General features: G+C 49.5%; 1 protein-coding gene across 1 annotated transcript in view; it reads left to right on the top strand.

The window, feature by feature from the left end:
• The window catches only part of B4GALT5 (beta-1,4-galactosyltransferase 5), a 39,850-nt gene extending 14,607 nt beyond the window's left edge, over positions 1-25,243 (top strand). Inside the window, exons 2-9 of the mRNA XM_054173490.1 lie at positions 10,904-11,038; positions 15,329-15,442; positions 16,261-16,385; positions 16,998-17,114; positions 18,531-18,718; positions 18,927-19,049; positions 19,558-19,659; positions 22,103-25,243. Coding sequence (XP_054029465.1) covers positions 10,904-11,038; positions 15,329-15,442; positions 16,261-16,385; positions 16,998-17,114; positions 18,531-18,718; positions 18,927-19,049; positions 19,558-19,659; positions 22,103-22,250 — 1,052 coding nt within the window. The 3' untranslated portion in view covers positions 22,251-25,243. The remainder of the gene's footprint in view (positions 1-10,903; positions 11,039-15,328; positions 15,443-16,260; positions 16,386-16,997; positions 17,115-18,530; positions 18,719-18,926; positions 19,050-19,557; positions 19,660-22,102) is intronic.
• Positions 25,244-27,541: the final 2,298 nt, after the last annotated feature.

The raw sequence follows: 27,541 nt of genomic DNA, 5'->3' as shown, positions 1-27,541 counted from the left end.
TCTGCTGGGCACAAGCAGGCTGGAATTGATCAGTTTATTTTTTTGCTCATATTGGTGCTCAAGGGGTCAGATCCCTCAGTCAACACACAGCTCCTTAAGAAACTTCGTCTGCTGCTGTGTGAGAGAGACTTGAAGGTGTTTCTGTGGGGGAGTGGAATGAAGGGGCTCCCTGATGTGCCTGCCATGTGTGCTTGTCCATCTCCAGGGCTTGTGAGGTGGGGTGATACGGCAGAATTTCAGCTGGGATGTCCCCACATGATTGCAGAGCCACCACAGAGACGAGGGCTGGTGACCAGACGCAGAAGGCAGCAGTGATGGTTGCCTCCTGCCTATGGTGGGACAGGCAGGGCACTGTGTGTTGCTGGGAGGCTGTGGGCAGCCAGGCTCAGCACCCCACCCCCACAGCCTGCCCATGGACAGCCTGTTCTACTCAATTTGCATTGGGTTTTCCCCCTGTTTCTATGAACCAAACAAAACCTGGTGAGGTGAAGAGTCTGGTGGCTGCAGGCTTCCTGTTCCCACTGGTGATGTCCCCATTGCCCTGTGCTGGATCCTGACCTCTGGTTACAGCATGGGGCTGTGGATGCTCTTATCCCTTGCTGAGCTCACTCACTCAACAGCCTTGTTTCTGCTTATCTGGGATTAATGTGTAACTTACTGGTGGTGTATTAGAGAAGCACAGCTCTGCCAGCATGCTGCTTGTGGTGAAGGGCAGTGTGAGTCTGGTTTCTGATACCAGGGCACTTTGTCTCCTTCCTGTGATAAGGTTTAGGGGGTTTGTACAGCCAGTGCCAGGGTGGCAGTGCTGTTAATCAGTGTTTGCCATGGTTGGGCAGGAGGGAGAAATCAACAGAGGAAGGAGAGAAGGGTGATCCTGGGGGTGCATGGCAAGCCCCAGGGTCTGGTACAAAAGTCCATGGCAGAGATCTGTGGTGAGGAATGAGGAGGGAAAAGCTTTTCCCTTGCCCCCTATTCAGGGCATCCCAAACAGACTCTAGTGCCGTTGCTTTTCTGCTGACGCACAGGAAGGCATCCCACAGGCTGTGATGTGATTTGTAGTCTCTTAGTTAAGTGCTAAATAAGTTCATAGAGGGATGAATTATTCCCAGTGAAGTCATTCCCTGCTCTGATAATGGAATTGGTTAACTTGCAGCAGCTGTATTACACTTGTTTGGCAGGTGGAGGAGAACCATATTTAAAATGTTAGGTATTCCAAAGCTACATAGCTTACAGCAAAGCTAATAAATGTCTGAGGGCATCAGAGTCCTTACAAAACCCTGTAGGTAATGGTCTGTATGTTGGAACTTTAAAGTTGCAGCCTTTATTTGGTAGCTTTTTTTTGGTGTGTGTTCTAGAAAAACACAGCAACTGCACTGACTGTTTGCAGCTCAGTCTTTAATTATTGCAGACAAAACCAACTGTAATCTTGCTGCAGAGGCCAAGCTGCTGTGGATCTTAATGGCACTGTACGGTGGAAGTACCCTTGGCAGGGAGCTCCAGGCTGCTGCCTTCTGAAATCTTGGACAACAATAACCCCATGTGATTGAAGAATTTCAGCTTGGAGAATTTTTTTGGAGTTGAAAGGGCTGACGAGAGCTCTCCAGCAGAGGAGCCAAGCTGTTTGGTAGTGTGGAGGTGGGGCTGTGACAATGCTCCTGCCCTGGCTGCTGAAACAACTGGTTTCCCAGGAGCTGGAAATACATGGAAAAGAAACCACACAATGGGGATAGTCTTGGGGTATTGCTACAGAGGGGTCTCTCTTTTCAGGTGCAGTCTACATGGTAAAATCAGGCATGCTGCAAAGCAGCCCTGATCCTTTCAGGACTGAAGCAGTTACAGGACTCTATTTTCAATAGCAGGTCCTGCCTGCAGTAGTCCAGTGCATGCTCTGAGCTTCTTAGCCCCAGTGTCTGGCCAGATGACAGCCTGCAGCTTCTGATGATGGCCATTGCCCTGCTGATAGTAGTAGTCAAGTAGTCATTGTGGTGCTTGAGTATTAACAGGGTAAACACTCTTGTGTGGGCTGAGAGTTGCAGTCTACAACCTGCCCTGTGGGGCTGATTCATGGATGTCCCCAACAGCGCATCCTGCCCTTTTGAGGTAGAGACATGAAGCAGCCAGCAGCTCGGCATGGCCTACCTGCCTTGGGTTTCACCATTCTGAGGCAAGAAGTGAGTCCTGTGGCATGTGTGCCTCACAGGCAAGCTAGGCAGGGAGCAGGATTTCCCTTTGGTAAGTTTTATTTTTTTTTCTGAGAGAAAGAAGATGCAAATAGGAGCTGCACCATGCCTTAGCCAGAAATGGCTGTGGAAGATGTGCCATGGGTCATGTTGAATTGAGTGAAGAGCAAATGCCATCCTGCAGGCTGTAACCAGAAATCCTGTGACCACATTTAAGCATGACAGCTGGAAAAGTGTATTGTTCCACGTGTGTTAACTGGGATGGTCCAGCCTGGTGTAAGAGGCAAACCACTGACCAGAAACATCTCAGACCCACCCCCCCACACATGCCCCCCCCCCCCCCCCCCCCCCCCGCCTTTGGAACAGTTCAGTTGCAGCAAGCATGAGGCTGTCCATGTGATAACCCTTTTTGTTCAGCCATACTGACCTTGTAAAACATGCTTGAAAAATCAGGTCTTTGGGTGGTGTTGTGTTTGGGGCTTTTTGAGTATCCTAAACAACAGCCCTGTTGTGTTTTCCTCCATTGAACCTACATTGTTAAAGCTTCGGACCATGGAGCTTGTTCTCTGTGAACTGAGGCAGTAAATCCGTGACTCTTAAGTCATTTTTATCTTGACTATTTTATACTCCCCAATGGGTATAGTTAATCTCCTAATTTGGAAGACTAACAAACCAGTGATTTCAAAATCTACTTAAATGGTGCACGTTGTGTACAGAAGTTTAAAATCCAAATGCAGCCTGTCTTCTCTGCTGTGCTGTGGCTGTATTCGAGATTGCTTCAACTGGTGCAGGACTGCTCTGATGAAAACTCGCTGTTGAATGCATTTCTTTGGGCAGTACCACCCCACATCCCCCTTTTCCTGGACATCCTGAGTTCCTTATTTGAGTAGGATGCCCAGGTTGCTGCAGGGGGGTGTCTGCAGCAGAGGATTTCCTTTCTCTCCTTCAGCCCTGCCAATTCCCATGACCCAGGAGATGAGGAGTTGTCCTGAGCAGCTCACATCCTTCTCTGCCCTCTTGCTTCAGGGGCAGCACTGGAGAGTATCTGCCTGCACTTTCTTTATCTTGCTTGCCCAACTATTCACTTAATTCTTATTTTCATGCCTTTTTTTTCTTTCCCCCAACCAAAACTCTCCCTCTGTGTCCTCTTCTCACTCCTACATGAGCATCAGGCTTAGGGATCAGGATTCTTGCCACTTCAAGATGGTGTCCAGGATGCAGGAATTTCTACCATTTGTCTCTTAAGGAGCAAACACTGAGCTGTAAATGTTTGCTGTTGGTGGCCAGCAGCAGCCTGCCAGTGCTGCCAGCCCGAGAGGTTAGCAACCATTTCACTTTGCCTGCTGAAGAGCCTTTTATTGTGCATTTAACTGTGCAGTGCCCACAAGTGCCCAGCCAGAGCTGTGCTTTTATGCTCTGAATGCAGAGAAATCTGCTGGCAGCTGATGCTCTTTTTTCTCCTTGGAAGCATTTGTGCTGACCCTGGCAAAGGGAGCGCGATGGGGAGGGCAGGCTGGCTGGAGATGGAGAGAGCTGCCCATCGCTGCTAAGGAGGGATGGAAAATAAACAGGAGATGCAGTCATGTGCAATTGCATCTCCTGAACAGCAATTAAAGTAGGAGAGTCCGAATCTCGCTAGGAAGGGTAATATTTAACTTGGGCAAATGCTTGTTATGCTCTATGCTCCAGCCTGCACATGTCGCTACGCCCTTCCCTGCAAGGAGGAATTGCAGCACAGCCTGGGAGTTGAGCTGCTCTTGGGATTTGCAAAGCCTTGTCTGATCTTCCAGCCATCCTTGGCATTATTGTCCGTCCGCATGGATAAACTCTGTCCCCTGCTTTCCCCACCCTCAGCATCCTGTTGGAGGAGCCGGGTACTGTGTGCTCCAGCCCTGGGCTGCTCTCTGTCCTGGTGGGTGTGTCTGCGCCTGGAGGAATGGGTTTAATCCCACATCAACCCAAACTGCTGTTGGGGTGCAGGCCCCCTTCCAGGTGCTTTGATGCTGCAAACACTCTGTGAGGTCCCTTGGCCTTCTGAGTTTTCCCATGTGTGCAAAGTGTGTTGTACTCCTCTTGCTGGGTATCCTAAAATCTGTTGCAGTGTCCTTCAGAGTGTGTTGCAGAAGCAGCTCGGCTCAGCCAGCTGTGGGATTGCAACTGAAAGTTGCCATCTTAAATGTGTACATTTAAAAATGCAGGGACTATTAGAATAATCTGAATTTCCTTCTCCCTTGCTGAAACTTCCTCTGGGTCATTTTTCTGTAAGAGTTCAGATGCAAACTCCCCATACTCTGGTTTTGGTCAAGCATTGCTTGTAGTCTCCTGTCTTCCCTTCTTACTTCATGCACGTGCAGGCTGTGAACTTGCCAAGTTTGGGGATGGGTGGTTTGTAATTACCAGCTCAGTGCTGCTGTTGCTGCGCTGCTAATTCTTAGACCACTTAACGTATCAAATTATTCTTTCCTGTGCTATTTATAGGTGAAAGGCTAGAATGATGATATTAATATTAAAATCTCTGAAACTAACAGGAGCCTCTTATTTAATTGTTCTCACACTCTGTACATCTGGGGAGTATGGTGCCACTGGAAGGCTAATGGACACAGAGTTCTTGTGTGTTAGTGATGGGATGCTGCTAAATTTCCTTGTTAGCTTGTTTATGACTATGGTAGCTGTCTATCTGTCTTGGAGTCTTAGTCTACCCTGAGCTTGACTCAACCCCTTTGTATTGCTAATGCTAATAGAGCCAAATTGGTGCTGGGGATCTGCTGGGAGAGCTTAACAAAAGGCTTTAGACAGACATGACTCTGCTGGTTTTGCTGTCTCTGGGCCCCATGGGAGGTGTTTGCAGCAGTCAGGATCTCCCAGCCCTGGCAGGGTGCTGGCTGTGACCTGAGCACCCATCCCTGCTGCCTGCAGGACCTTCACTCCTTCCAAGTCTCTGTTGTATCTCCCTCGTGCAGGTTTCCTGCAAGCTCTGCTGAGTGCTTCATACCTGCTGCAATGCCTGGCAAAGTGGCTTTTTCAGCAGCAGTTCCCCTGGCAGGATGTTAGTTTATGGCTGTGGTGGTTGAGATGTGTACTCCCGGGGAAGGGGCTTGCAGTGGCTGCCCACCCTTCCTAGGATAGGGCCCAGCTGCTCCAGAGCCCCAGGTGCTGGAAGAAGGCTGCATGTTCCAGTGAGCTCATAATGAAGTCACAAACAGCCTCTCTATGCTTTTGCAGCGCTGATGGACTAATGAACCAAGAAAAATGCTGAATGTGACAGAAAGCCCTAAATCTCAAAGAAGAGGAAGAACTGATCTTTCCTCAGGAAAGCCTGGCCACCATGCTGGGCACTGATACTGCTGCAGACATGCAGGGCTGCTGTAAACCACCTGACCTCTCTTCCTGCCCCCAGATCCAGTGATTGTCTCTCTCAGTATGGGGCTTGGGGTGCTTGCTCTGTCCCCTGTGCTGGGGGATACAGGAGGAAGATCCTTTCCACAGGCAGCGGAAGCGTGTTGGGGTCAGGAGCAAGACGTGTTGTCTGTCCCCTTCCTGTGTTGGTAACTGGCATGGATCAGACCTCTTCTGAATCAACTGTCAGGCTGCAAATTACCCTGCTGCCTCATCTGGTACATATCATCATGGTGAAATTAATTTTCCATGAGAGAGTCAGCTGTTTCTTGATTAGAAGTGCTCCGAAAATACCAACAGAGAAATGATTACAGGAAGGCTTCAGTGCTCGTTTATATAATTGGACACTACCTCCGTGGCTGAAGTTGTTGCATCTGCTTCTGGCTTGGATGAACACTTGCCCTCCCTGTTGCTTGTGAGGATGGAGGTTGGGGTGTGCTGGCCTCGGGGCTCAGCATCCTGAGGGGTGTGCTGGCCCTGGGGTGTAGCCGTGTGCCTCTGCTCCAGCTGTTGGCAATGTGCAGGTCTGGTATCGTGGTTTCCACGTGTTTGAATCCCAGCGGGGCTGACTGGCATACAAACAAGAACATCTTAAGGCAGCATTTGGGCAAATGGATTCTTAAGTTTCTTTTTCTGTATGGGCAGTGAGGGTTTGTTGGGAATTTGTAGGAAAAGGGGTATTTTGCCCCCAAACCTGACAGCAGCTGAAGTTCCTCCCCAGTCCTTGTCCTGCTGCTCAGCAGGGGTAGCTGGGCTGTTATCACTGTGTGTGTTCTCAAGTGCTGCGTGCTCAACTGGAACAAAGGCAGAAGGCCAATGTAATTTTCGAGATCATCCTATGTGATTAGATTAGCAATATCTCACAACACGCAGAATTGCTTTCTGGCTGAACCCTGGTTCAGGCCGAGCACGCGTTCCTCCCTGGCAGAGGGCAGCGGCAGGAACGCGCGGCGGGAAGGCACAGCCAGATGCTCATCATCGCCTTCCTCCGCTCGGAATGGCTCTGCTGCTACGGCTCGGGGAAATGCCACCTCTCAGGTGCAGGGGCCCTGGGCTCTGTGGAGTCTGCCAGGTCAGGCTTCATCAATTTAAAAGGTGGCTAATTTGCTCATCAAAAGGAAAGTAAAACCAGGAGCAAGGTTTGAGTTCATCAATTCCCAAATGTTGGTCTAAACCCAGCCCTGGCCATCGCAGCCCCACGGAGCTAATTCAGCACCATGCAGGTTTTTAAAGTGGAGCGTTTCAATGATGTGTTTTAAATCCGATTTTCTGAGCTGAATGTTTTGCGTGTTCTGGATAAGTGTGGGCTTTGTGAAGCTTATCTCGTGGTGATAGGTCATTGTGGGGGCAGAAGCAGGGGCTTTCATCCCTGGGCTGGGGTCAGTACGGTTATGGGGGGGTTCTTGGTGTGGGTGTGTGGCTTGTTGATGGCACAGCTCGTCCATGGCCAGGTATCTCCTTGATCGTCAGAGTAAAGGGGTTAATATCAGAAAAGGCAACTGCTGCCTTAAACAAAGCTGGTGTTGTTTGTGCTGGCGCTCCCCTGGGAGGGTGGCTGCTGTAACAGTCTGTTCAGGATTCCCACTGCAGCTCCGTGCGACTCCGACCCAGCGAGCCGTGTCATGTGGCTGTGGCGAGGCCCTGCTCCGTCTGCCTGCCGAGGCAGTGTGAACAAACAGCGCTTTCACTGCCCCAGCAAACCTCCCTCAGCCTGAAATTAAGCAGGGCTTGGATGCTGATTTGGCTCTCCTATTCTTTCATGCTTCACCAAACCTGATCTGCTTTATCCAGTCAGTAGAAGGCATAACAAAGTAGGAATCTGAATCAGTTGTTCAGCTTCAGTGAGTTGTGCCTTGCTGCTGACTCAAACTCCACATGAGCTGGAAGGTGCAAGCTTGCTGCCTCCCCTTTCCTTATCAACAGCCTTGTCCTGCTAAACATCTCAGCTCCAGTGGCCTCAGCTACCTTTTGCTCTGTGCAGAGGGGCTCAGAAAAAGATCTGGGCAGTCTCTAACCCTCACTATCTGCTCAGAGCCAGTGTACAGTGATGCTCTCCCTTTTGAGTCCATGCTCTGCTGTGCTTGGCTTTGGAGGATGCTATTCCTTTCAACTGGATGTGTTGGTTTGTGCTGCTTCCTGGTAGAGCCTTGTGCTTCTGCTTGCAGCTTGGTGTGGATGCAGTCATAGGAGCATGATGTTAGGTAATAGGAGCTTTATTCCCCAGGCATAGACCCCTAATATGTCACCTTTGCAACTGAGATGAAGCTGGGATGTGGGCTGGTGAGCTGAAGGGGAAGTTGCCCAACCTCCGTATCTTCTTTTTGTCATCTGGGAGGCCTGCCCGCTTCCTGGACTGCATGGGCAACTTGGGCCAGAGCTGCCCTGTGAATCCTACCCTAGATCCCAAAGCCAGGCCAGCCTGACTGCACCGTTTGCTTATTCACCACTAACCCTCAATAGCCCATCTCCAAGAACATTTTTTTCCCCAGGGACTCCCATTTCCGTAAATTCTGGTTGGCAGCTGCCTGCCCAGGCTGGGGCTGTGACAGGGAGGGAGGATTTCTGGGGCTGGACTGCGAGTGCTGGGAGGGCTCTGCAGAGGGACCTCGACCGACTGGGCAGATGGGCGGAGTCCAATGGGATGGCATTCAACAAGTCCAAGTGCCAGGTGCTGCGCTTTGGCCACGGCAACCCCATGCAGAGCTACAGGCTGGGGTCAGAGTGGCTGGAGAACTGCCAAACAGAGAGGGACCTGGGGGTGCTGATTGACAGCTGCCTAAACACGAGCCAGCAGTGTGCCCAGGTGGCCAAGAGGGCCACTGGCATCCTGGCCTGCATTAGGAATAGTGTGGCCAGCAGGAGCAGGGAAGTCATTGTGCCCCTGTACTCTGCATTGGTTAGGCCACACCTTGAGTCCTGTGTCCAGTTCTGGGCCCCTCAGTTTAAGAAGGACATCGAGACACTTGAACGTGTCCAGAGAAGGTCAACAAGGCTGGTGAGAGGCCTTGAGCACAGCCCTGTGAGGAGAGGCTGAGGGAGCTGGGGTTGTGTAGCCTGGAGAAGGGAAGGCTCAGGGGTGACCTCATTGCTCTCTACAACTACCTGAAAGGTGGTTGTAGCCAGGAAGGGGTTGGTCTCTTCTCTCTAGCAACCAGCACCAAAACAAGAGGACACAGTCTCAAGCTGCGCCAGGGGAAGTTTAGGCTCGAGGTGAGGAGAAAGTTATTCACGGAGAGAGTCATTCGTCATTGGAATGTGCTGCCCAGGGAGGTGGTGGAGTCACCATCCCTAGAGGTGTTCAAGAGGAGATTGGACGTGGCACTTGGTGCCATGGTCTAGTCATGAGGTCTGTGGTGACAGGTTGGACTCGATGATCTTTGAGGTGTCTTCCAACTTTAGTGATACTGTGATACACTGTGAGACTGTGTTGTGGTTTAGCGCTGAGCTCTGAGCTGGAGATGGGTACACGTGTGGGCGTATGAAGGTATTGGGCTGAGTGTGAAGCTTTGCATGTTTCAGCTACGTTTGTTCCTGGCCTGTGGTACCACATCAAAATGCCAGCTTTTCCATGAGCCCTACCCCCTGGGGATCTGCTAGAGCAAATTCCCTGACTTTGAGAGCAGGAGCAGCCCTCGCTGCCTCTTGCCGTCTTTGCATCACAAGTATCTTGCCAGGAAACCGCATCAGAGCACAGGTTTTGTAGCCATCACGCTGACCTAGTGCTTGCTCTGGTTTGCAGGGCTGGACCAGAGGAGGTGGGTGAGGCTTGGATGCAGCTTTGGCTGAGGCAGCTCCTGTTTGTTGCTGGTTTAACTGCTGGCTTTAAGGTGCCATTGCTGGTTCTACCACATAGAGTACACACATGGGAAGGGAGAGGCTGGAAATAAGCATTTAAATTTCATTTAAAGCCATTTAGTTGCCAAGAATTAATGCAGCCGACCCTCTTCTTGCTGCAAATCTGGTGATTCCTCATGGCTCTGAGACAGGCTGAGCACAGGCAGCAGCTGGGTGTGGCATGGGGGCTCTGGGCATGGTGTGGGGTCTTCATCATCCTTCCAAATATTTCCGTAGCTGTGTGAAAACACAGCATAGCTGGGAGTGGGAAGTGCTTCTGTTTGTGAGTGTAAGAGGAGAAGGCAGGGCAGGGAGATTTGGGCCAGCACATCAGTATGGGCAGTGTCTGGGGGGACCCTCTCTCTCTGATAGTGGTGCCACCTCTGTGCCATATTTCGTCTGTGTTGCTGGTGACTGCAGTGCTGACTGTACCTTGCTGGCACTGGCAGCCACTGGTTTCAGGCTATTACAGCTTCTGCTATGCCTGCTGCAGAAATGACCTGTCTGTTACGGATGTTTCCTGGTGACATTTTATCAGTTGCTGCCCCCCTCTAGGCAGTCTCTGTTGTTTCCTTGGCCTGGAGCCCTCTCCATCCCTCCTGGAGTGTCTTCTGACCTGTTTATTTTATGACTGTTGCAGAATTTGCCTTCTAGAGCTCCCTTCCTCCCTATTTTCAAATCAAGGTTGTTTATTTTTCCCTTCATTGTTAAGCCTAAAATTTCACTGCAGTGGGGTTGTAGCTGGCACTGCAATGCAGAGGGGTGCTGTGGTGTCCATGGTGGTGGTCCTGCCACCTCCATAGGTGGCCGTCCTGCTGTCCCATGGGTGTTGCTGGTGACGCCAGGCTGTGCCTGTCAGTGCTGAGTGTCAGCTGAAACTGAAACCTAAGCAGCCTCAGCACAAATGGTGCCAGGGCACAGGGTCAGTGGGAAAAGAGGAAGGGAAGAAGCCTGCCTGGGGGATGCTGGCCCTGGGGTCCCAAGGGGCTTTTGATGCAAAGTGTTACCTGCTTAGGAACATACACGTTGCTGGTGGCTCTGGGGTGTATTTCGTGATGCCCCCACTGAGGTACCTCTGCCATGCCAGTGTCTCAGTCCTTATTGCTGCAGTCTAGGAACGAATGCCCTCTCCAGGTGTGCAGCTTAGCTTCCTGTTAGAATGATATCTCCTAATTAAAGTCCCCTGCTTAGGCAGCAAAAGATAGTGGTGTTTAAGCTGTGATGCTGTGTCACAGTCTGCATTATCAGGCCTAGCTGGGTGCACTCCCCTTATTAACCAGCTGGGTTTCCAAATGTGCCTTACGCCTCCGCTTCCTGACTCCATGCCCTTCCCAGCTCCCATCAGGCAACCCAGGCACGTGCGACCTGGGGATGCTCCTGGCAGGAGGGAGCTGAAACCAAGCAGAAGGCTGGGAATGGTTCCAAAAGACTCCTATTTCTTTCCTACAAAAGCTGGTCCTCATGGAAATACCTTCTTTTTTTCTCCCCTGCAGTGAACACCTACCTCTTCATGATGCAAGCCCAAGGCATCATGATCCGTGAAAACATGCGAACAATAGGAGCTCAGGTGTACGAGCAGGTGGTCCGCAGTGCCTATGCCAAGAGGAACAGCAGCCTGAATGACTCAGGTATTTCTTGAGTAATTTTAATCAAAGGTTCCATTTCCATTGGAAATCAAGTTGATCTGCACCATTCTCAAAGGAATGAGCTTATGCTGGTAAATGTAGGGCGGGAACTTTGATTTCTTAAGGGCTTTATTTATGCCTATGTATATAAATACCTATTATGTAAGACATAAAAATGCATCTGATACAAAGAATTACTGCCTGTGTTTACATTCTAGGTAAATTACATTCATTTCTTTATATTAAAAAATATTCAGATGCTTCTAAGTTGTCCAAGAGGTGAAGAAGTCTTGAAAGGTCTGAAATGATGGGGATGTTGAGCTGAAAAACTCTTTGCTTTCCAGGAATCGAACTTGTTAGCTTCAACCGGTCTGAGGGTAAACGCGTTCAAATTCAGTGCAGGGATCAGATTTCATGTTTAAAAAATAACTTCCCAGGAGCATGTGTGCAGAGCCCTGGCCCCAAGCACGTGGAGGAGCCTGTGCTCATATGCTTCACTCTTCCCATGCAAGGATGAGCTGAGATGACTTGGCTGGAGATCTGCCACAAATAATACATTGAACTTTGTGCAGAGTGTGGGGAGCAGAGTCGCAGGCTCCCACTCCCAGGCTGCTCATCATCTGTAATGCATAGCTGATAACAGGGTTACAAGTTTTGGTGTAAGTGTGGTACAGTGGCTGTGTGTAAGCTGGAGTGAGGCAATGCTTTTGGGCTGGTGTGGCACCAAGTGTGTACCTTCCCTGCTGATATGTCACCCATGCCTCATGCTCCTGTCGTTGGCATCAGGCTGCTGTGGTGCTGGGGAGCTCAGCTCGGCTGCTTCACAGTGAGGGTTCATCAGCAGGAGCTGATAGTGTTACAAGGCAAGATTACTTCCTTATCAATGAAAAAAACAAGCCATGTCCTGGCTGCCCAGCCTGCTGCAGAGCAGGTGATGTGGCCACCAGTTTAGTTGTACTCTGACCAGGAATGGGTGCGGGAGGGGATTTATCAACTTGTGCAAGAGATTGACACCCTGGGTTGTCTTCTCTCCCTGCTGAAGCTGCCAGCCTGGGCTATTTTTAAGACTGGAAACATCAAGTAAAGCAGATGCAGGGTGAGGAAGTGGCTGATCCCCAAGGGGAGGAGGGTTAAGAGCTCCACTGCTGCTGCTTGCAGTGATGAGAGCCTCTGTCTCACTGCAGTCATGGTCCTCAGGCTCTAAGACCTCCAAAAGCTTGCTGTGTGCCCCTGCTGCCTGAAGCAGACAGGATAATGGTTACTGTGTTAGTGTCAGTGATGCCAGTACTGCTGCTACTGAAATAAGGCTTTGCTTGGGCCTCATGTCCATCCCAGCTCCATAGGCATGGGCCGATACTCTCCTGCTCTGAGGACATTTTTGACATACACAAGTGCTGTGCACTGTCCTTGGGCGACCTTTGCTGGCAGGCAGGTCAGAGCAGACATGTGATGGATGGCAGTGACATCTGGAAGGCACATGGCAGTGTCACCCCAAGGATTCTATTAACAGGATCAGTATCTTCCCTCCCCAACTCTGTTTTCAGGTGCCTTGGTGGGACCTGGGTGGGTGACACTACCTGGTTAGTGCATCCTCCCCACACCACAGTGGAAATGTGACATCTGAGAGAGCCAACCCACCTGGTATGACTGCAGGGAAGGACCCAGCAAAGGGACTTGACCATTCTCATGGTGACTCAGAGCTGCTGGCTGCAGCTCCCAGGCTCTCCCGACCCTGTCCTACCCTGCAGGCAGCGGTGGGAGTCACCTGCCCATCCCTGCATCTCTTTCCTTCTTGGGAGAGGTGTGTGGAACAGGGGCAGGCATGCTGCTGCCTCGGGTGAGCTGGCACAGGTCACAAAACAGTTTTGGCAGTAGAAGACCCTGTGGTCCCTCTCTGGTTGGCCCTGCTGCAGCCTCACAGGAGTACTGGGAAGCAGGAGGCTGGTGATGTTTCCAGAGCTGCAACCTCTTCTTTGCATCATGCTTGTCCTAGCAAGAAGCTGGACAAGGAGCAGTTCTTTGTGCAGTGCTGCCTTGTGTGTGTGTCCTTCTGGGATCTGGGGCTTGAACTTCCCACCCTTGAATGGAAAGGTGACCAAGCACAGTGTGATCTGCTGCAAGCAGTGTGCTTGTCCCCATCCACCTGCATTTTTAATTTGCCCTTTGCTTTTTTGCTCTTGTATTAAAATGAGGAAGTAATTTATAACTTTTTCAGCATTTGCTAATAGATGCAATAATAGGTTCCCTGTTCAGTGAGCCAAGAGGGGTCCCTTCTGTGCTTCCACAAGCAAAAAAGGCAACCCTTTGTGCCAAAGAGGGGAGTTGAGCTTCACCATGTGCTCTCAGCTAGACTAAGTATTGAGAGTATGCCTCGAATTGAGGGAGTTTAATGGGAATCTCATTATTAAGATTTAGAGCACTATCAAGTCTCCAAAATAATATCTGTCATACTTTAAAAGCCCTTAGGTTCTGTTTACAAGTCCATCCTGAGTCTGAAATTGTTTGGGTACTACTTATTAGAGTGGTTAAACAGCTCTAATGATGGGGCCCTAAGTACTAACACAAGAAAGCAAGCTGAAGTATCCAGCCAGTGGTGACTTGTCCCAGTTGATTTAAATGAAAGCTTTTGACCTTGTAGGTGAAAGTAACTCTCCCTGCTTTGCTTCAAAAGATTAAATTGTTACTAGATTCTTTTTTCTTGATATGCCATTAATCTGGTTATTTGATGCAATATTTCTGGTAGGAAAAATCACACTTTGCTTCTGCAATTATCTAATATGTTCTCAAATATGACTTAGCTTCTTAGCTCTTTGCTGATTCACTCACTCCACTACATGATAATTCTGGGTTTATTATATTTCTCTCAGGGTAAAAGGTGTGAAACTTTTTTGCTGTCAGTATGGTCTTGAAACTACACGTGTGCTTAATTTGAAAGGTTGTAGCTGCTGGCTGAGAATAATCTGAATTTCACACTAGATTCAGTAAAATAATTAAAATATCTGGCTTCCTACTCTAAATGGAGTGTTTGCTGATGGATCACTTGCAACCCTTGTGTCCCAAGCTGCTTAGATAGCTTTTGGAGGGTGCAAGTGGGACAGCAGACTTTCTTTTGTCTTTGGGTGCCTGAACACCAGCTGGTTTGTATTGTGCACATGAGAAACCCAGGGCTGCTCTTGCTTTGAATCAGCATGGTGGATGTCAGCCCCATGGTGTGCTTCTGCAGCTGGCTGCTTCAGGATTGCCCATTCATGAGAAGGTAACTGGAAAGGACGAGGCTTTCTCATCCTGGCAGGTCCAAGGGCTGCCTGTAATGGGACTATGTGGCTCAGCCTAAAGGATAACTTTCCAGGTCTTCTGTGGGGTGTAAGCTTGGTGCTGGTGTCTTGGGTGCCGTTGAATCTAAAGCCAACCCTCTGCCAAGCATCTGATGCTCACAGATGTGTGGAGGCAGCATCCTCCTGCAGCAGCTGATGCCTTAAGTGCAGGCAGGGAACTTTGCTAGTGTCTAAAATAAAGGTCATGCTTGGCTGAAGATGCCTTATGCAAAGATGGTGACTTAACCGTGAACGTCTGCTTTCTATAGTAATGTGAAAATCTCCTTAAAACATCTGCAGGTGTAGCAGGCTGGAGGGGTTTTGCCCAGAAGGTAAAAGGATGCAGGGGAATGGGAGGGGGGGCTGGAGAAACATCCTGTGATTGGCACTGCTGTGACTGCTGAGGCACAAGGGCTCCTCTGCTCTTGCATGACATGAACGGGCAGAAAGGCTGTGTGTAATATGATAGTTTTTATTGATCCTTTCAGGAGGACACAAGGCAGGATTTCCCTGTGCAAGCTGCTGTTCTGACAGTCCTTGCTGGCTTTGGGACCTGCCTGGGGACTTCCCTCCCTGACCCCATTAGGAAGGGACCTGCTGGAGGAGCATGTCCTGCCTCACTGTGCTGTGGTGCTTCAGGGATAAGGTGCTGAGTAGGTTTTCCTTTCCAGTGCCATGTGCTCCTTTGCTTTCAGCTGTTGTGATACTTAAAGGAGATATTCAAAATTCTTCCTCTGACCAGTGGTGTTGTCTAATGCAACTAGGGCTTCTGCAGCCACCTGCCCCAGGATAGGGGTGAACACCCAGCTGGGTTGCACATCTAGAGCTCATGCCATGTGTGGACACTGCTATGCCATTGAGGGCATCTTACAGCCATGGATGGCTTTGGAGTCTTTTCACAGTGCACAGCAAGGTGGCTGGAAATAGCAAAGACCTGCAGCTCATGTCTAAATTCTTCTCTTTTCTTTCCATTCCCTAGATTATCCTTTTGATCTCAACCACAATGACACCTTTCTGCAAGCCACAACGTTTCTTCCTGAAGACTTTACCTACTTCCCCAACCACACCTGTCCCGAAAGGCTCCCTTCTATGAGTGAGTAGCATCCTGACATCCTAATAACTCCCTGCCCCTCTCCTGCTCTCTGTGGCTCTGAAGACATGTGATGGCATTCTCTGGCTTGCTGGTGTTGCACCTTTCCCTGCTGGGCACCTGGGGATGAATGGAAGCACTGTCTGAAGCCTGCTCCCCGCCTGGGAAATCATTGTTTGCCTACTCACAGGAATTAATCCCTGCTATGTCAGAGCCTCACCTCCCTGCTGAAGCAGGAGCACATCACTTGGCTAATGCAAACAAAAGAGGGATTGTGTACTGGGAGCTGGTGAAAAGGCTCAGCCAGTCCTTTTCCGGGGCAGTGGCAGTGGGATGGCTTTCTCACCCCTTGGCAGCGCTGCCGATCCCAGTCCCGAGCTGTACTGGGTACAGCTGGGCAGGGGCTGGTGAGAGAGACAGGCTGGATACTCCCCAAAAGAGCCACAGCTGGGAGAAATGCTTCCACCAAAGTGATACTGCAGTGGAAAGCAGGGCTTTTGGGGCTAAATGTTTCCTGAAAGGGGGAAAATGCTCTCTGCTGAGGTATGGGGGTTTGTGTCTTCTGGAAACCTGTATGGAGGAGTCGAATGGTGCCCTGGCTGGTGTGGGTCTCTGATGGAGAGCTGCATCAAACCTGAATGGAGTCCAGCTGCTGAGGAGATGGAGGTGTCACAAGTCATGCTAGCAGTGTTTCCTAATTGTTTTTTTGGGGGCAAAGAGCAGGGATGCAGCAGAGCACTGCCCTGAGTAGGCACCCAGCTGCCTCAGGACAACAGCAGTTCCTGACCCCCCTCCTCTGCTTCTCCTTGCTGTCTCCACAGAGGGCCCCATCGATGTAAATATGAGTGAGATCACGATGGAGGATATCCACCAGTTCTTCTCAAAAGACCCTTCCATCAAGCGGGGAGGCCACTGGAAGCCAAGCGACTGCCTGCCTCGCTGGAAGGTAACCAGGAACGTCTTTGATGTGCTGCAGCTCCAGAGTAATGAGTATAATGATCTCTGAAGTGTGGGGCCGCAGTGGCTAGAGGAGAAATGCTGAGCTCGAGGGCTGCTTTAGTGATGTGTGAATCAGCTCTGAGCTTCTGCATGGATTGCTGAGGCAGAGAGCTTCCCAACTGCTGAGCCTACCAATTCTCCCACTGCCCTCTGTGGGGTAGGATATGACCTGGAAAGGTAAGGTGACACTGCTGGGGACTCCCATTCCCAGAAGGAAGTGGCTTAGAGCAACATGGTAGCATTTTCCTGGCCTCAGTCCTGCTGATCTGAGCACTGGGCAGAAGCAGTGAAAGGGGAGGGCTGTAGGTCCTTATCCCACCTGAGATTGCACTGAATTTCCCCCACAGCAACAATTCCCCAAAAAGCAAATAGGCAATTGGTGATGTGGGGGCTGAAGGGGTTTCAGACTGCTCAGCCCTTCAGATAGGAGCTGATAACATCACATTTAGTGCTGTTCCCCCTCCCACCCCGCTGGTCAGTCCCTCTTCCCATCCTGGGGCAGGTCTGTGGCAGGAGCTGTTGGTGCGGTCCAGTAAGACCCATGTCCTCTCCCTGCCAGGTAGCGATCCTGATCCCATTCCGCAATCGGTATGAGCATCTTCCTGTCCTCTTCAGACACCTTATTCCCATGCTGCAGCGACAACGTTTACAGTTTGCCTTCTACGTCGTGGAACAAGTGAGTGTGTCCTGAGGGCAGCAATGGTTGGGGCAGAGACCTGCTGTGCTAGGGACATGTCTGCCAAAGCTGCGAGTGCAGCTCTGCCCTCTGTCCTGAGGACTTCCCCTGCCATGTCACATCATTAACCTTTGGCAGGTTTTGGGTTCATAGAATAGATAGATAGAATAAACCAGGTTGGAAGAGACCTTGGAGATCACCATGTCCAACCTATTATCCAACACCACCTAATCAACTAAACCGTGGCACCAAGCACCCCATCAAGTCTCCTCCTAAACACCTCCAGTGATGGTGACTCCACCACCTCCCCGGGCAGCCCATTCCAATGGGCAATCACTCTGTGTGGAATTTCTTCCTAACATCCAGCCTAAATGTCCCCTGGCACAGCTTGAGACTGTGTCCTCATGTTCTGGTGCTGGCTGCCTGGAAGAAGAGACCAACCTCTGCCTGTCTACAACCTCCCTTCAGGTAGTTGTAGAGAGCAGTAAGGTCTCCCTTGAGCCTCCTCTTCTCCAGCCTAAGCACCCCCAGCTCCCTCAGTCTCTCCTCATAGGGCTTGTGTTCCAGCCCCTCACCAACTTTGTTGCCCTTCTCTGGACACATTCCAGCAAGTCAACATCCTTCCTAAACTGAGGGGCCCAGAACTGGACACAGTACTCAAGGTGTGGCCTAACCAGTGCAGTGTACATGTTGCAATGTGTAAACTGTCCCATTCTGCCTGAAAGTGACGCAGCTAAGTGGCGTGCCCCAAAATACTTGGTTTTATCTGGAAAAAAAAGTAGAGATTCAGGGGGCTTTTTTGGTGCCTTTTGTTTTGTTGGGTGGCTGTTTTTTAATTGAAATCCTGTATTGGAGGAGATACTTTATCTTTTTTTTTTTTTTTTTTTAAACTTTGAAGCAGGTATTTGCAGTTTAAATAATGCTGCATTACTTGTGTCTATCTCTGTAGCAGTTCTGGGCAACATCCCCTAAATAGAGGAATGGTCTGACCAGAGTTCTGTGTTTCTTGTTCTGGCACTATCTGGACAATTGTCATGAATATAAAACATAAGACTGTGTCATTTGATGTGCCCGTGAAGCTGTCACTTTAGCTGTCTGACTTCATCCACCCAGCTAATACAACTCTGTATTTAGCTCTGTCTCAAAAGATTGATCAAAATTTGTTGTGTTTTTTTTTTTCTTCTTTTTTTCCCTCAAGTGTCTGAGTAATAAGACTTCAGCATTTTTATTTTTACTCCTGCACAGTATAAAATGCATATTTAAGTCTTGGGTGATGTCACCAGTCTGTCTGTTCCAATACGTCATTTCCCTGCGTGGCACCAATGTGGGAGCTGGTTGCCCTCTGCAGTTCTCTATGCATGTGTGGAGCTCAGATTGCACAGGGCTCCCCTTGAGAAGGTGCTTTCTCTCTCCTAGGCTGGAAACCAACCCTTCAACCGTGCCATGCTCTTCAATGTTGGCTTTCGGGAAGCAATGAAGGACTTGGACTGGGACTGCCTCATCTTTCACGATGTGGACCACATACCAGAAAATGACCGTAACTATTACGGGTGTGGGCAGATGCCGAGGCACTTTGCAGCCAAGCTGGATAAGTACATGTATCTGTAAGCACTGTTCTTCTTCCACACTGCCTTAATAGCTAAGGAGTCAGTGTCAGGTTTTACTGCTTTTAAAAGGGGGTGGAGATGAATCTTGGTTTGCTTCTCAGGCTTTGTGCAAAGTGAATGTTAGAGGGGACTTGGCAAAAGCATCCTCACAGCTCAGAACTGCAGTACTGACAGGCTCTGCCCCAACCCCTTCTTTTTCACTTAGGCTTCCTTACAATGAGTTCTTTGGTGGAGTGAGTGGTCTGACTGTTGAGCAGTTTCAGAAGATCAATGGTTTTCCTAACGCCTTCTGGGGCTGGGGTGGTGAAGACGATGACCTCTGGAACAGGTATGGGCTCAGTTGGCCTCCCTGAATTCCGCTTCTGATGGTGGTTCTGTAAGCCAAGTTTTGTCCATGCTGTGGAGAGAAGCCTGGGTCACCTCTGCAGCCAGCACTGGGCTTGCTGTGCCCAATTCACCCAGGCTGCCAGCCTGGCAGCGGTGGCTCTGTGGGAACGGAGACCACTCCAGCCTGCCTGCACAGGCAGTGGATGGGAAGCAAACAAAAAAGTGCTGGTTGGGAAATTGCTGGCTGTGTGCGCAATATCCCATGCTGCTGAGGTCAGACTGATCTTGGCTGGGCTGCAGCCTTGAGGTGCCAAGTGCTGTGTGACTTGCCCGGAGCCCAGGCTGGAGAGGGGAGGTTTGCAGAGCTTATCTGCTGGCTGCAAAGGCAAAGCTGCGGTCACAGCCCCAAGCGCACTGCCTGCTGTCCTGGCAAGCGATGAGGGCACAGCAAATGCGATGATTTGGTTTTCATGTGGTTGTTGATTTTGTGTCTCTTCTTACTGACACAGGGTGCAGTATGCAGGCTACTCAGTGACTCGACCAGAAGGAGACACAGGGAAATACAAATCAATTCCTCACCATCATCGGGGAGAAGTGCAGTTCCTAGGAAGGCAAGTTCATTCTGTTTAAGAATCCCATTGCCTTTCTCACAGAGTCTGCGATGTACCAAGGCTCCCTGGAGCTGTTTGAAGGCAGTAGCAGCCTTAACTCTTGAAGGAAACCAGTGCTCTGCCTCTGCTGTTACCTGGATCCTTCCATCCCTACATTCTATAGCCCACATCTCTGCAGTGAGGTTTGTGGTTGTAGCTGCTTGGATGCTATTCAAAAGAGAGAGTTGTCAGCATGGCAGGCTGAGGACCTGTCCTGTATCTCCAGGAGGATGTAGCTAAAGCAGTGGCTTAATGCCAGCTGTCAGAGAAGCTTCTGTGTTTCTAGATGAGCCTGGTCCAAGTGTTAGAGGAGACATTGCTCAGCCTGCAGAAAGCAGAGAGCAGGGACTCTGATGTTGTGTGGTTGCTAAAGCATCATCTGTCCCTGGGAACACTAACCAAGTCCAGCGACAGCACCCTGGCTTTGCACTGCAAAGGCAGATGCTGTTGCAGAAGCAATGACTCCCTGCAGTGGTACTCTTTGGTAGTGGACAGAGTTCAGGGTTTCTAGTTAAGAGGGTGACACTCACTAGTTTCATCCCATGGTGGTGCATGCTAACAGAGAAAGGGCAGCAACTCCAAGTACACTTTCAGCACAGTGCTGAGACTGAGCAACTCATTCCTCTCCATTCTTCTGTCCCTGCCTCTTGACCCCAAGTGGGTTGGGTATACAGAGCTTTGCTTTTTTTGGTGAGACTTCAGGCATCCATCAGGAGCAGTGACTGTCCCCTGTACCTAAGGAGCACAAGTACTGTGTGAATTGTGTTGTCTTTTTTTCTCAAAAAGCTAAATCCTCCCTGGAGGTTTCCAGGAGAGCTGTGACCTTTCTGTCAAGGAGCCAGGGTTGTTCCTGACAGTACAGGGTTTGTTTGAATGACTGCTTTTGCCTGGGGACCTTGGTGGGATTTGAGTCTTCTGAAAACTATGCAATAGAAAACCAGAGAAATGCCTTTTTCATACTGTTGCAGGAATTAACACTTGTAGCTGACAGCTGCTGGGCAGCCCAAGCTCTGTTCTGGCTGCTGCTGGCAGAAGAGGCAGCCAAGAGGGTTTGTGTTGTAGCTAACATTTGAGCTATCTGCTGATCTCTTGTTACAGCAGACCAATTTCTGGAGGAGTTTCCATTTGAGGTTTTATCATCTTTAGCCCTAGTTTTCTTTTCTCTGTTGGTAAGACAGAAAGGCAGTAAGAGGTGCTTCTCTAGTTTCACTCATGAAAAATGAGAGGTTGGCTTTGGCTTAAGAAGCCATATTTAGTCACACTGAAAATGTGAAAGGCCAGCAGTGCAGTACTGCTCTTCCTGACTTTTCCCTGGTCTCTTCCTATGCCTAGCAAGGAGCCCTAGTTCAAGGTCCACAGGGGCTGTGGGTCAGTGGTGTGAGAGGAGGGGAATCTGTAGTGAGGATGGGCAAGGCAGTGGTCCCTCCCTGACTGCCAGCCTAGGTGAGGTTTAGCAGTGACATCCTCTATAGTCTCTGCTTCTCTCTGCTCTGCACCTACCTGCAGGCAAGTACAAACTGCAGGCATCTGAAAGCCCTGCTGCTTCTCCCACCTGATCAGGGGGACCCAACACTTCTCACTGGACAAGGAAAATGTTAATCAAGACACTAAGTGTCCTGCCAGTGTCTGGTGCTGTACCTGCTTTGAAATCAACTTTGGTTCTTCACTCTCACCTAGCATCTTTCTCTTCCTCCTGACACATCTTTTCCCTGATGCTTTTTCTGTCCCCATGTCTCAGCCTAGCTCTTACTCCTGGGTGTTGCCAGGCTCCCAAGACTGCAGTGCAGAAAGTCAGTGTCCTGTCATGCTGAGATGTTTCTGCTTATTTTTACTCTCCCCCGCCTTAGCCCTTATATCTCATCATGCTGGGCCTAAATTTAGTTGAGGCTGGTTTTGTGTACCTGCTGCAGTTTCCTTCCCCATCGTTACTCTAGTTTTACTTCCTTGTCACCCATCCCTCAGAGTCAACCCATTTAGTTCTGCTCTTGTTTGTGGTCCAGTTTCTTAGAAAAGGAAAGGACCACATCAACACCCAGCTGCTTTTCTCTTGGATGCTTTGACTGGTGAGGCCATTAGCAGGGACCCCTGAGCTCAGCCTCCTCCTGGGAGTAGGACCTGAAGGCTCTGGGCAGCAGTTTCAGGTTGTTTGAACAGCTGAGTGCTTGCTGGTGGCGCAGAGCATTTTGCTCAAGTGTTGGACTGGGATTTTTCTAAAGTTTGGGATATTTGCTAATGTAGAATACAGGAAGTGCAACAATTGTTAAGGACTCAGAAATGCGTCAGTTTATGGCTGCTGCTGGGACTTGCTGCTTTAAGGGTGTTTTGGTAGCATGGGCTGGGGGGGTGCAGTTCAGGACTCTGGGCTACGTAGAAGTGACTCTGGCCTCTGGTTCTCCTTGCACAGGTACGCCTTGCTGAGGAAGTCAAAAGAAAGGCAAGCCCTGGACGGCCTCAATAACTTGAACTACTTTCCAAACGTCACGTATGACGCCTTGTATAAGAACATCACTGTTAACCTGACACCGGAGCTGGCTCTGGTGACCGAATATTAAGTGGAGAAAATAACTTTGCCCTGCCCTTCACCAAGAAAGCACCACGCTAGACTTTCTTTCCCAAGGGTTATCGAGGACAAGCAACACTTTGTCTAATGAAGGATCACAGTATTTTGGAGAATAAGGCTGAAAGTGCACGCACAAATTGCCCTAGCTGTACCAATCCAGCCCAACGCTCGTGTGGCGAGCTCAGCAGTCTCTTTCTTTTTTCTGCCACCTGCTTTCTGGGTTTCAGGACGACAGTTCAACCTGCTGCTCTCATCTCCACATTCCTCCTCCAGCAGTCTTCGGCACTGGGACTCGCCTTGGGTGCGCTTTCTCCTCCAGGAAGCAGCTCAGCTGAGGGACTCCGGCTTCTCGGCGGCGATCGTCAGGAGCGATTCAGTCGGCAACTGCCCTGGTGGGAGAGGAGACGACTTCTGATGCCGTTCTTCTACGTCTGTGCGGTTTTTTAAATGACCTGCTTGAAGTCTATACAACAGAATCGCTTCTTAAAGAAGTGTAAGTGTAAATAGGCTGTGTAAAGCGCCCCTTTTTATTTGTTCTCCTATGGCTCAAATCCAAGCTAGAGGTTTACATACGGTCACTCATTTTAGTCCTGAATTCTGTAAACACTTGTGTGTGCATCACTGTACTTGTGCAAGGTGTTCCCTTTTAAGCCAGTGAGACTGCTTGCATGATATAGCTGTGCATATGCAGAAATGTTCGTGGGACAGGGCCCTAAGCTTTGCAGTGTAGCAGATGAGCAATACAGCCATGTCATTGCTCGTTCCAGAAACCACAGGGGTGACTTTTTCCAGGGAGAGTGAGGAAATGGGAGTTTTTTCATAAATACTCCCCTTTCTGTCACTTTTGCAGCATGATGTGCAAATGAATCCAAAAGCCATAGGGAATAAAATCCCTTGCCTGCTGCTGTCTGTCCCGCTGATGGCAAGCATGAGCGTGGCGCTTGCTAAAGAGCTTGCACCCATGCTGCTGCTGGGGCCACAGCCCCCAGGATGGCTGCTCCTGCACATGAGCTGCCCTTTGGAAGGGACAGCTGGCCCCATCAAGGCCACCTGGGACCAACCATGCCCTGCTGTCACCCCTGTAACAGGACAATATGGTGTAGGAGGTGGTTATTAGTTTGTGTTGAGGGTGTAAATCTAGCAGCATGCTGAAGTGCTGTGGGAACCAGACACTGCACTTGGTTATCTCTGTTGGCACCTGGCAGTGTTTGCATGGGCACAGCTGGTGGGGCAGGGTGTTGTAGGCCAGTGAGTGAGGGACATGAAGAACAGGTGAATCAAGCTCATGAAAATGTGAGGACCGGGAACCAGAGAGCTTGGTCTGACACTCCCTTCAGCCAGCCATCCCTTCTCCCAGCTGCCATGCCCTCGTTCCCACAGCCCCTGTGGGCAGGCTGGGCTCTGGGCTCTCCTCCCATGGACACTCAATCCAGTCCTGACACAGCACTGACACAGGCACTTTTACTGGACCTCTCTGACTTAAAAGTAAATACGCTGGGGTTTCCTCTTTAGTTTGTATTGATACATAACAATTGTGGGTACTTAAGCTCCAGAGTACTTTAACTTTCTTTTTATTGCGTTGTTTGCCTTCGGTTTCCTTAACTTCTCATGGTTTACATTGTTCTCTCGGTTCCATGGACGTATGATCCCCATACGCATCTGTTGTGGGTGTGACTGCCCAGGGCATTCCTAACCTGTATCCAGAAAATGTTAGTTTATAAAACACGACTTCTTGTGGATCTTACCAGCTGGTATGAGAGGACAGCGAGCCTGCCCTTGAAAAGCGCTGGTAACTTTGTCACTTAGGTTTAAAGTCTTTGAACTTACATGTGCTTCAAACTTGCTTCCCAAGGGGATTCAACCTGGTTATTTATAGGCAGAGGTGAGGATTTGCTTTTTATGGCACATATAGCAATAAAGACTTTCGCTTCTGAATCTTGATCTCTGATTCACGTGGACCCTTTTCAGATGCTGAACCCACATTGTCCTGCCCCTTTCTTCTTTCATCTTGAGACCTTGCTAGAAATCTGTCTTTGCTTAATGGTGCTTCAAACAAGGAATGTATTTCTACTAGTCCAAGTTCACTACCCCAGGAGTCATGCATGTGTGTGTGAGTAGGTGTTAAACTACCTTAGTCGGGATCCTCAGCCTTCGATGTGTACCTGACACCCATCGCACCTTGTGTTGAACAAAAAGCTGTTACCTCTGCTCAGAAATGCACTCAACGGTTGGCACAGAAAGGGTCCATCCCCCTCTCAGCAACGTCCCTCTTCATAGTTCCTTTGTTCTAATCATGTTGAATTGTTTGGGTTTGCTTTTGGTTTGGGGTTTTGTTTTTGTTTTGTTTTGTTTTCCCTTTTGGAAGATGTGGATTACCTGAAAATGTGCACTGTTAATCTTATCAGCTCTGTCAAATACTGTATAGTAAATGTAACTGTTAAAAACATACTGTCAAGCGCATGTGCTGTTATGGTGTAAAATCTCTCGTGTTAAGGAGAACTTGTACATATGTTGGCAGCTGAAGTTCAACGAGGCCACTTGTTTGCCCCTTGCCTGTCAACACTGTCGCTCAGCCCTGCTGGAGGGCAGGTCCTGTTCCATGCTGATCTCTTCTTTTTTTTGGTTTTAAATGAACCACGTGGGTTTTATTTGCAGAACTATTTATTGACAGCTGATTACCTGTAAAGCTCTGCTTCTCTAAGGGAGGTACCATCTGAGCAACAGCCACGTGCTCCGGGTCGCTCATCATCAGAAGTGGCTTGAAACTCTGAAGTAGCTTTCCATCATCATGGCTTGTGAGCTTACTGTTATGTTTTTAAGAGGTGCCAGGGGGGACGTTTTTGCACTGAAGACTAGTGTTTTAAAACACACACACACTTCTCAGCAAAGCAATCCTTTGTGTCATTACATTTATTTACCCATGTGTTTGTACATTTTTGTATTTGTTAATTTATGAATGATTTTTTCAGTAAAAAATACATATTCAAGAACAAAGGTTGCAGTGGTTGCTTTCTTACAGGAGGCTGGAGGTTGTGTTTGTTTTGTGGGGTTTGTTTGCGTGTTTGTTTGTTTAACAGGAGGTGAGACGTGTAAGCCCAGAGGGGTAAGTGCTTGTGAGAGTTTAAGGGATGAAGGGTGAGCCCAGGATGCTAAAAGCTGTTTAGAAATTTCTCATTAGGGATGGCCACAAGTAGAGTATGGGATTGGGGGATGCTCCTCGAGCTCTTACAGCTCTCTGTATGCTAAAGGCTTTCTTTCCAAGCATCTGCTTCAGAGTAATACTGATAGAGGGGCTGGCTGCTTTGGGGTGATGGGTTTGGGAAGATACTTGGCTGAAGGTGGTGGAGGGTTGGAGATGTTGGGGGGGAGGGTTGGTATCACATTAAAAGATAAAGTAATTTGGCAGAAAAGAAAGCCCTTTGTGTTCTAGTTTGTCCTCAGTGGAGCTGGGGGCGTAGGCTTAGATTGAGCAATGCCCAGTTCAGCACTGTGAATGCATTGAGCTGTAATGATTCTGGGTGTGCTGGTGGCATGCTGCACCTGCAGACCAGTCACATCTCGGGAACTTGCACAGCCAGGCTTAAGGAGTTTGGCTACATTCAGTGAGCAACTTCTATCACTCTTCATGAAAATGCAGCTCATTGAAGCGACAGGAGTACAGGTTCTTATGGACTGCTGGTGGTAAATACACTGTCTGCAAAGCACCTGCAGGTGTTAAAAGTATGAATAACAGCCTGGCTCCAAATGTGCAAAGTCAAGGAACAACTCCAGACAGCTCTGAATTTCCCTGAGGTGGCACTCAGTATAACTTGGAGTCTGAGTCTTACCCAAAGGTCTCCCTATGGAGGAAGAGAGTCTTAGCCCAAAGACCAATTCCAGAATCATAGAATCAACAAGGTTGAAAAACACCTCAAAGATCATCAAGTCCAACCTGTCACCCAAGACCTCATGGCTACTAGACCATGACATCAAGTGCCATGTCCAATCCCCTCTTGAGCACCTCCAGGGACAGTGACTTCACCACCTCCTTGGGCAGCACATTCCAATGGCTAACAACTCTCTCTGTGAAGAACTTTCTCCTTGCCTCCAGCCAGAAGTTGCAGGTGCTCTGCAATGGTGTCCCTGCTGGTATCCCTCACCTTTCCCTTCTCTTGACTCTTCCATATGATTTTTGCTTTTCAGATGACTCTTGCATGACACTACTTACACATACCTTACATATCTTTTATTATGATTGGTGTAAAAATTCTGTTGACTTTGCTTTTAAAGGTTTGTGCTAAGAAAGACTCACAGCGGAAGCTCAGTGAGGGATGGCCCCACCTTGGAAGCAGGTAGCTTTAGGGAAGGAGGTGTGTTTTGGTATTAGATTATAATGAGCAAAGTTCACACCAAGTGCAGCATTTTGTCAAAAAAAATAATAAAAAGACAGTCTCTTGGCCAGGGTAGCAGATATGCAGCTTATCAGTTCCAAAGTAACACCAGGTTCCCATCCCTGCGGTGATATCACAGAGCCTGGCTGCAGTGTCCACTCCGCTCCACCCTCTGTGCTGTTTGCAGGCTATGTTGCTCAGGGAACCACCGTGGAATGGATTCCTTGCATTCCAGCTGCACTCTGCCCTGGAAGCTTCTTCAGTATTATACTTCTCCTTAATGTGAACAATGCTATACCTTTCATACAACTGATTTCCAAGACACCTCCAGTCATTATTCTGCAGTTGGTAATTAGCTTTTTGATCAACAGGCAGACAGACAAGCTTACTTTGCAGCAGCTTTAAAATATCTTTCTTTTGCTCGGCAGCGTACAGGCACGCTAGAATAAATAGCTGGCAGCCCCGGGTTGTTCCAGGCCTTGCCTTTATTTAGCTCTTCATCTTCTGGGAAGCTTCCTCCCACCCACAGCGCTTGGCTGGAGCCAACAGGGTGGCAAGCTCCTTCCAGCCACTGCCAGCCGCCTGGGGGTGATGGCCTGGCCACCTCCTCTACTTGGAGCGGTGAGGGTGGGAGCCCGTCTCGCTCCTGGCTGTGCTGTAGTGGGAGTGCCCAACCTCAGTCTGGGGGGATCCCCAGGACCATGTCTCTCCTTGGATACCCTGGCTGTGGGTGTTTCACTGCCTGCATCACTGCTGCAGCAGGTGGGCTGGGCAGGGACTGGAGGAGATGGATGGATGCACATGTGGAAATTTGGGGTTGACCCATACAGGAAAAACTAGAAGGGCAGGAAAGCCTCCAAGCCACATCCCAGGGGTGTGTGTTGGGGGGAACCCCCTTCACCCCAGCCAGCTA

The sequence above is a fragment of the Dryobates pubescens genome, chromosome 26 (assembly GCF_014839835.1).
Source record: "Dryobates pubescens isolate bDryPub1 chromosome 26, bDryPub1.pri, whole genome shotgun sequence".
In the NCBI taxonomy this organism is placed as follows: Eukaryota; Metazoa; Chordata; class Aves; order Piciformes; family Picidae; genus Dryobates; species Dryobates pubescens.
The sequence above is the reverse complement of the archived record's forward strand: the minus strand, read 5'-3'. Positions and strand labels throughout refer to the sequence as shown.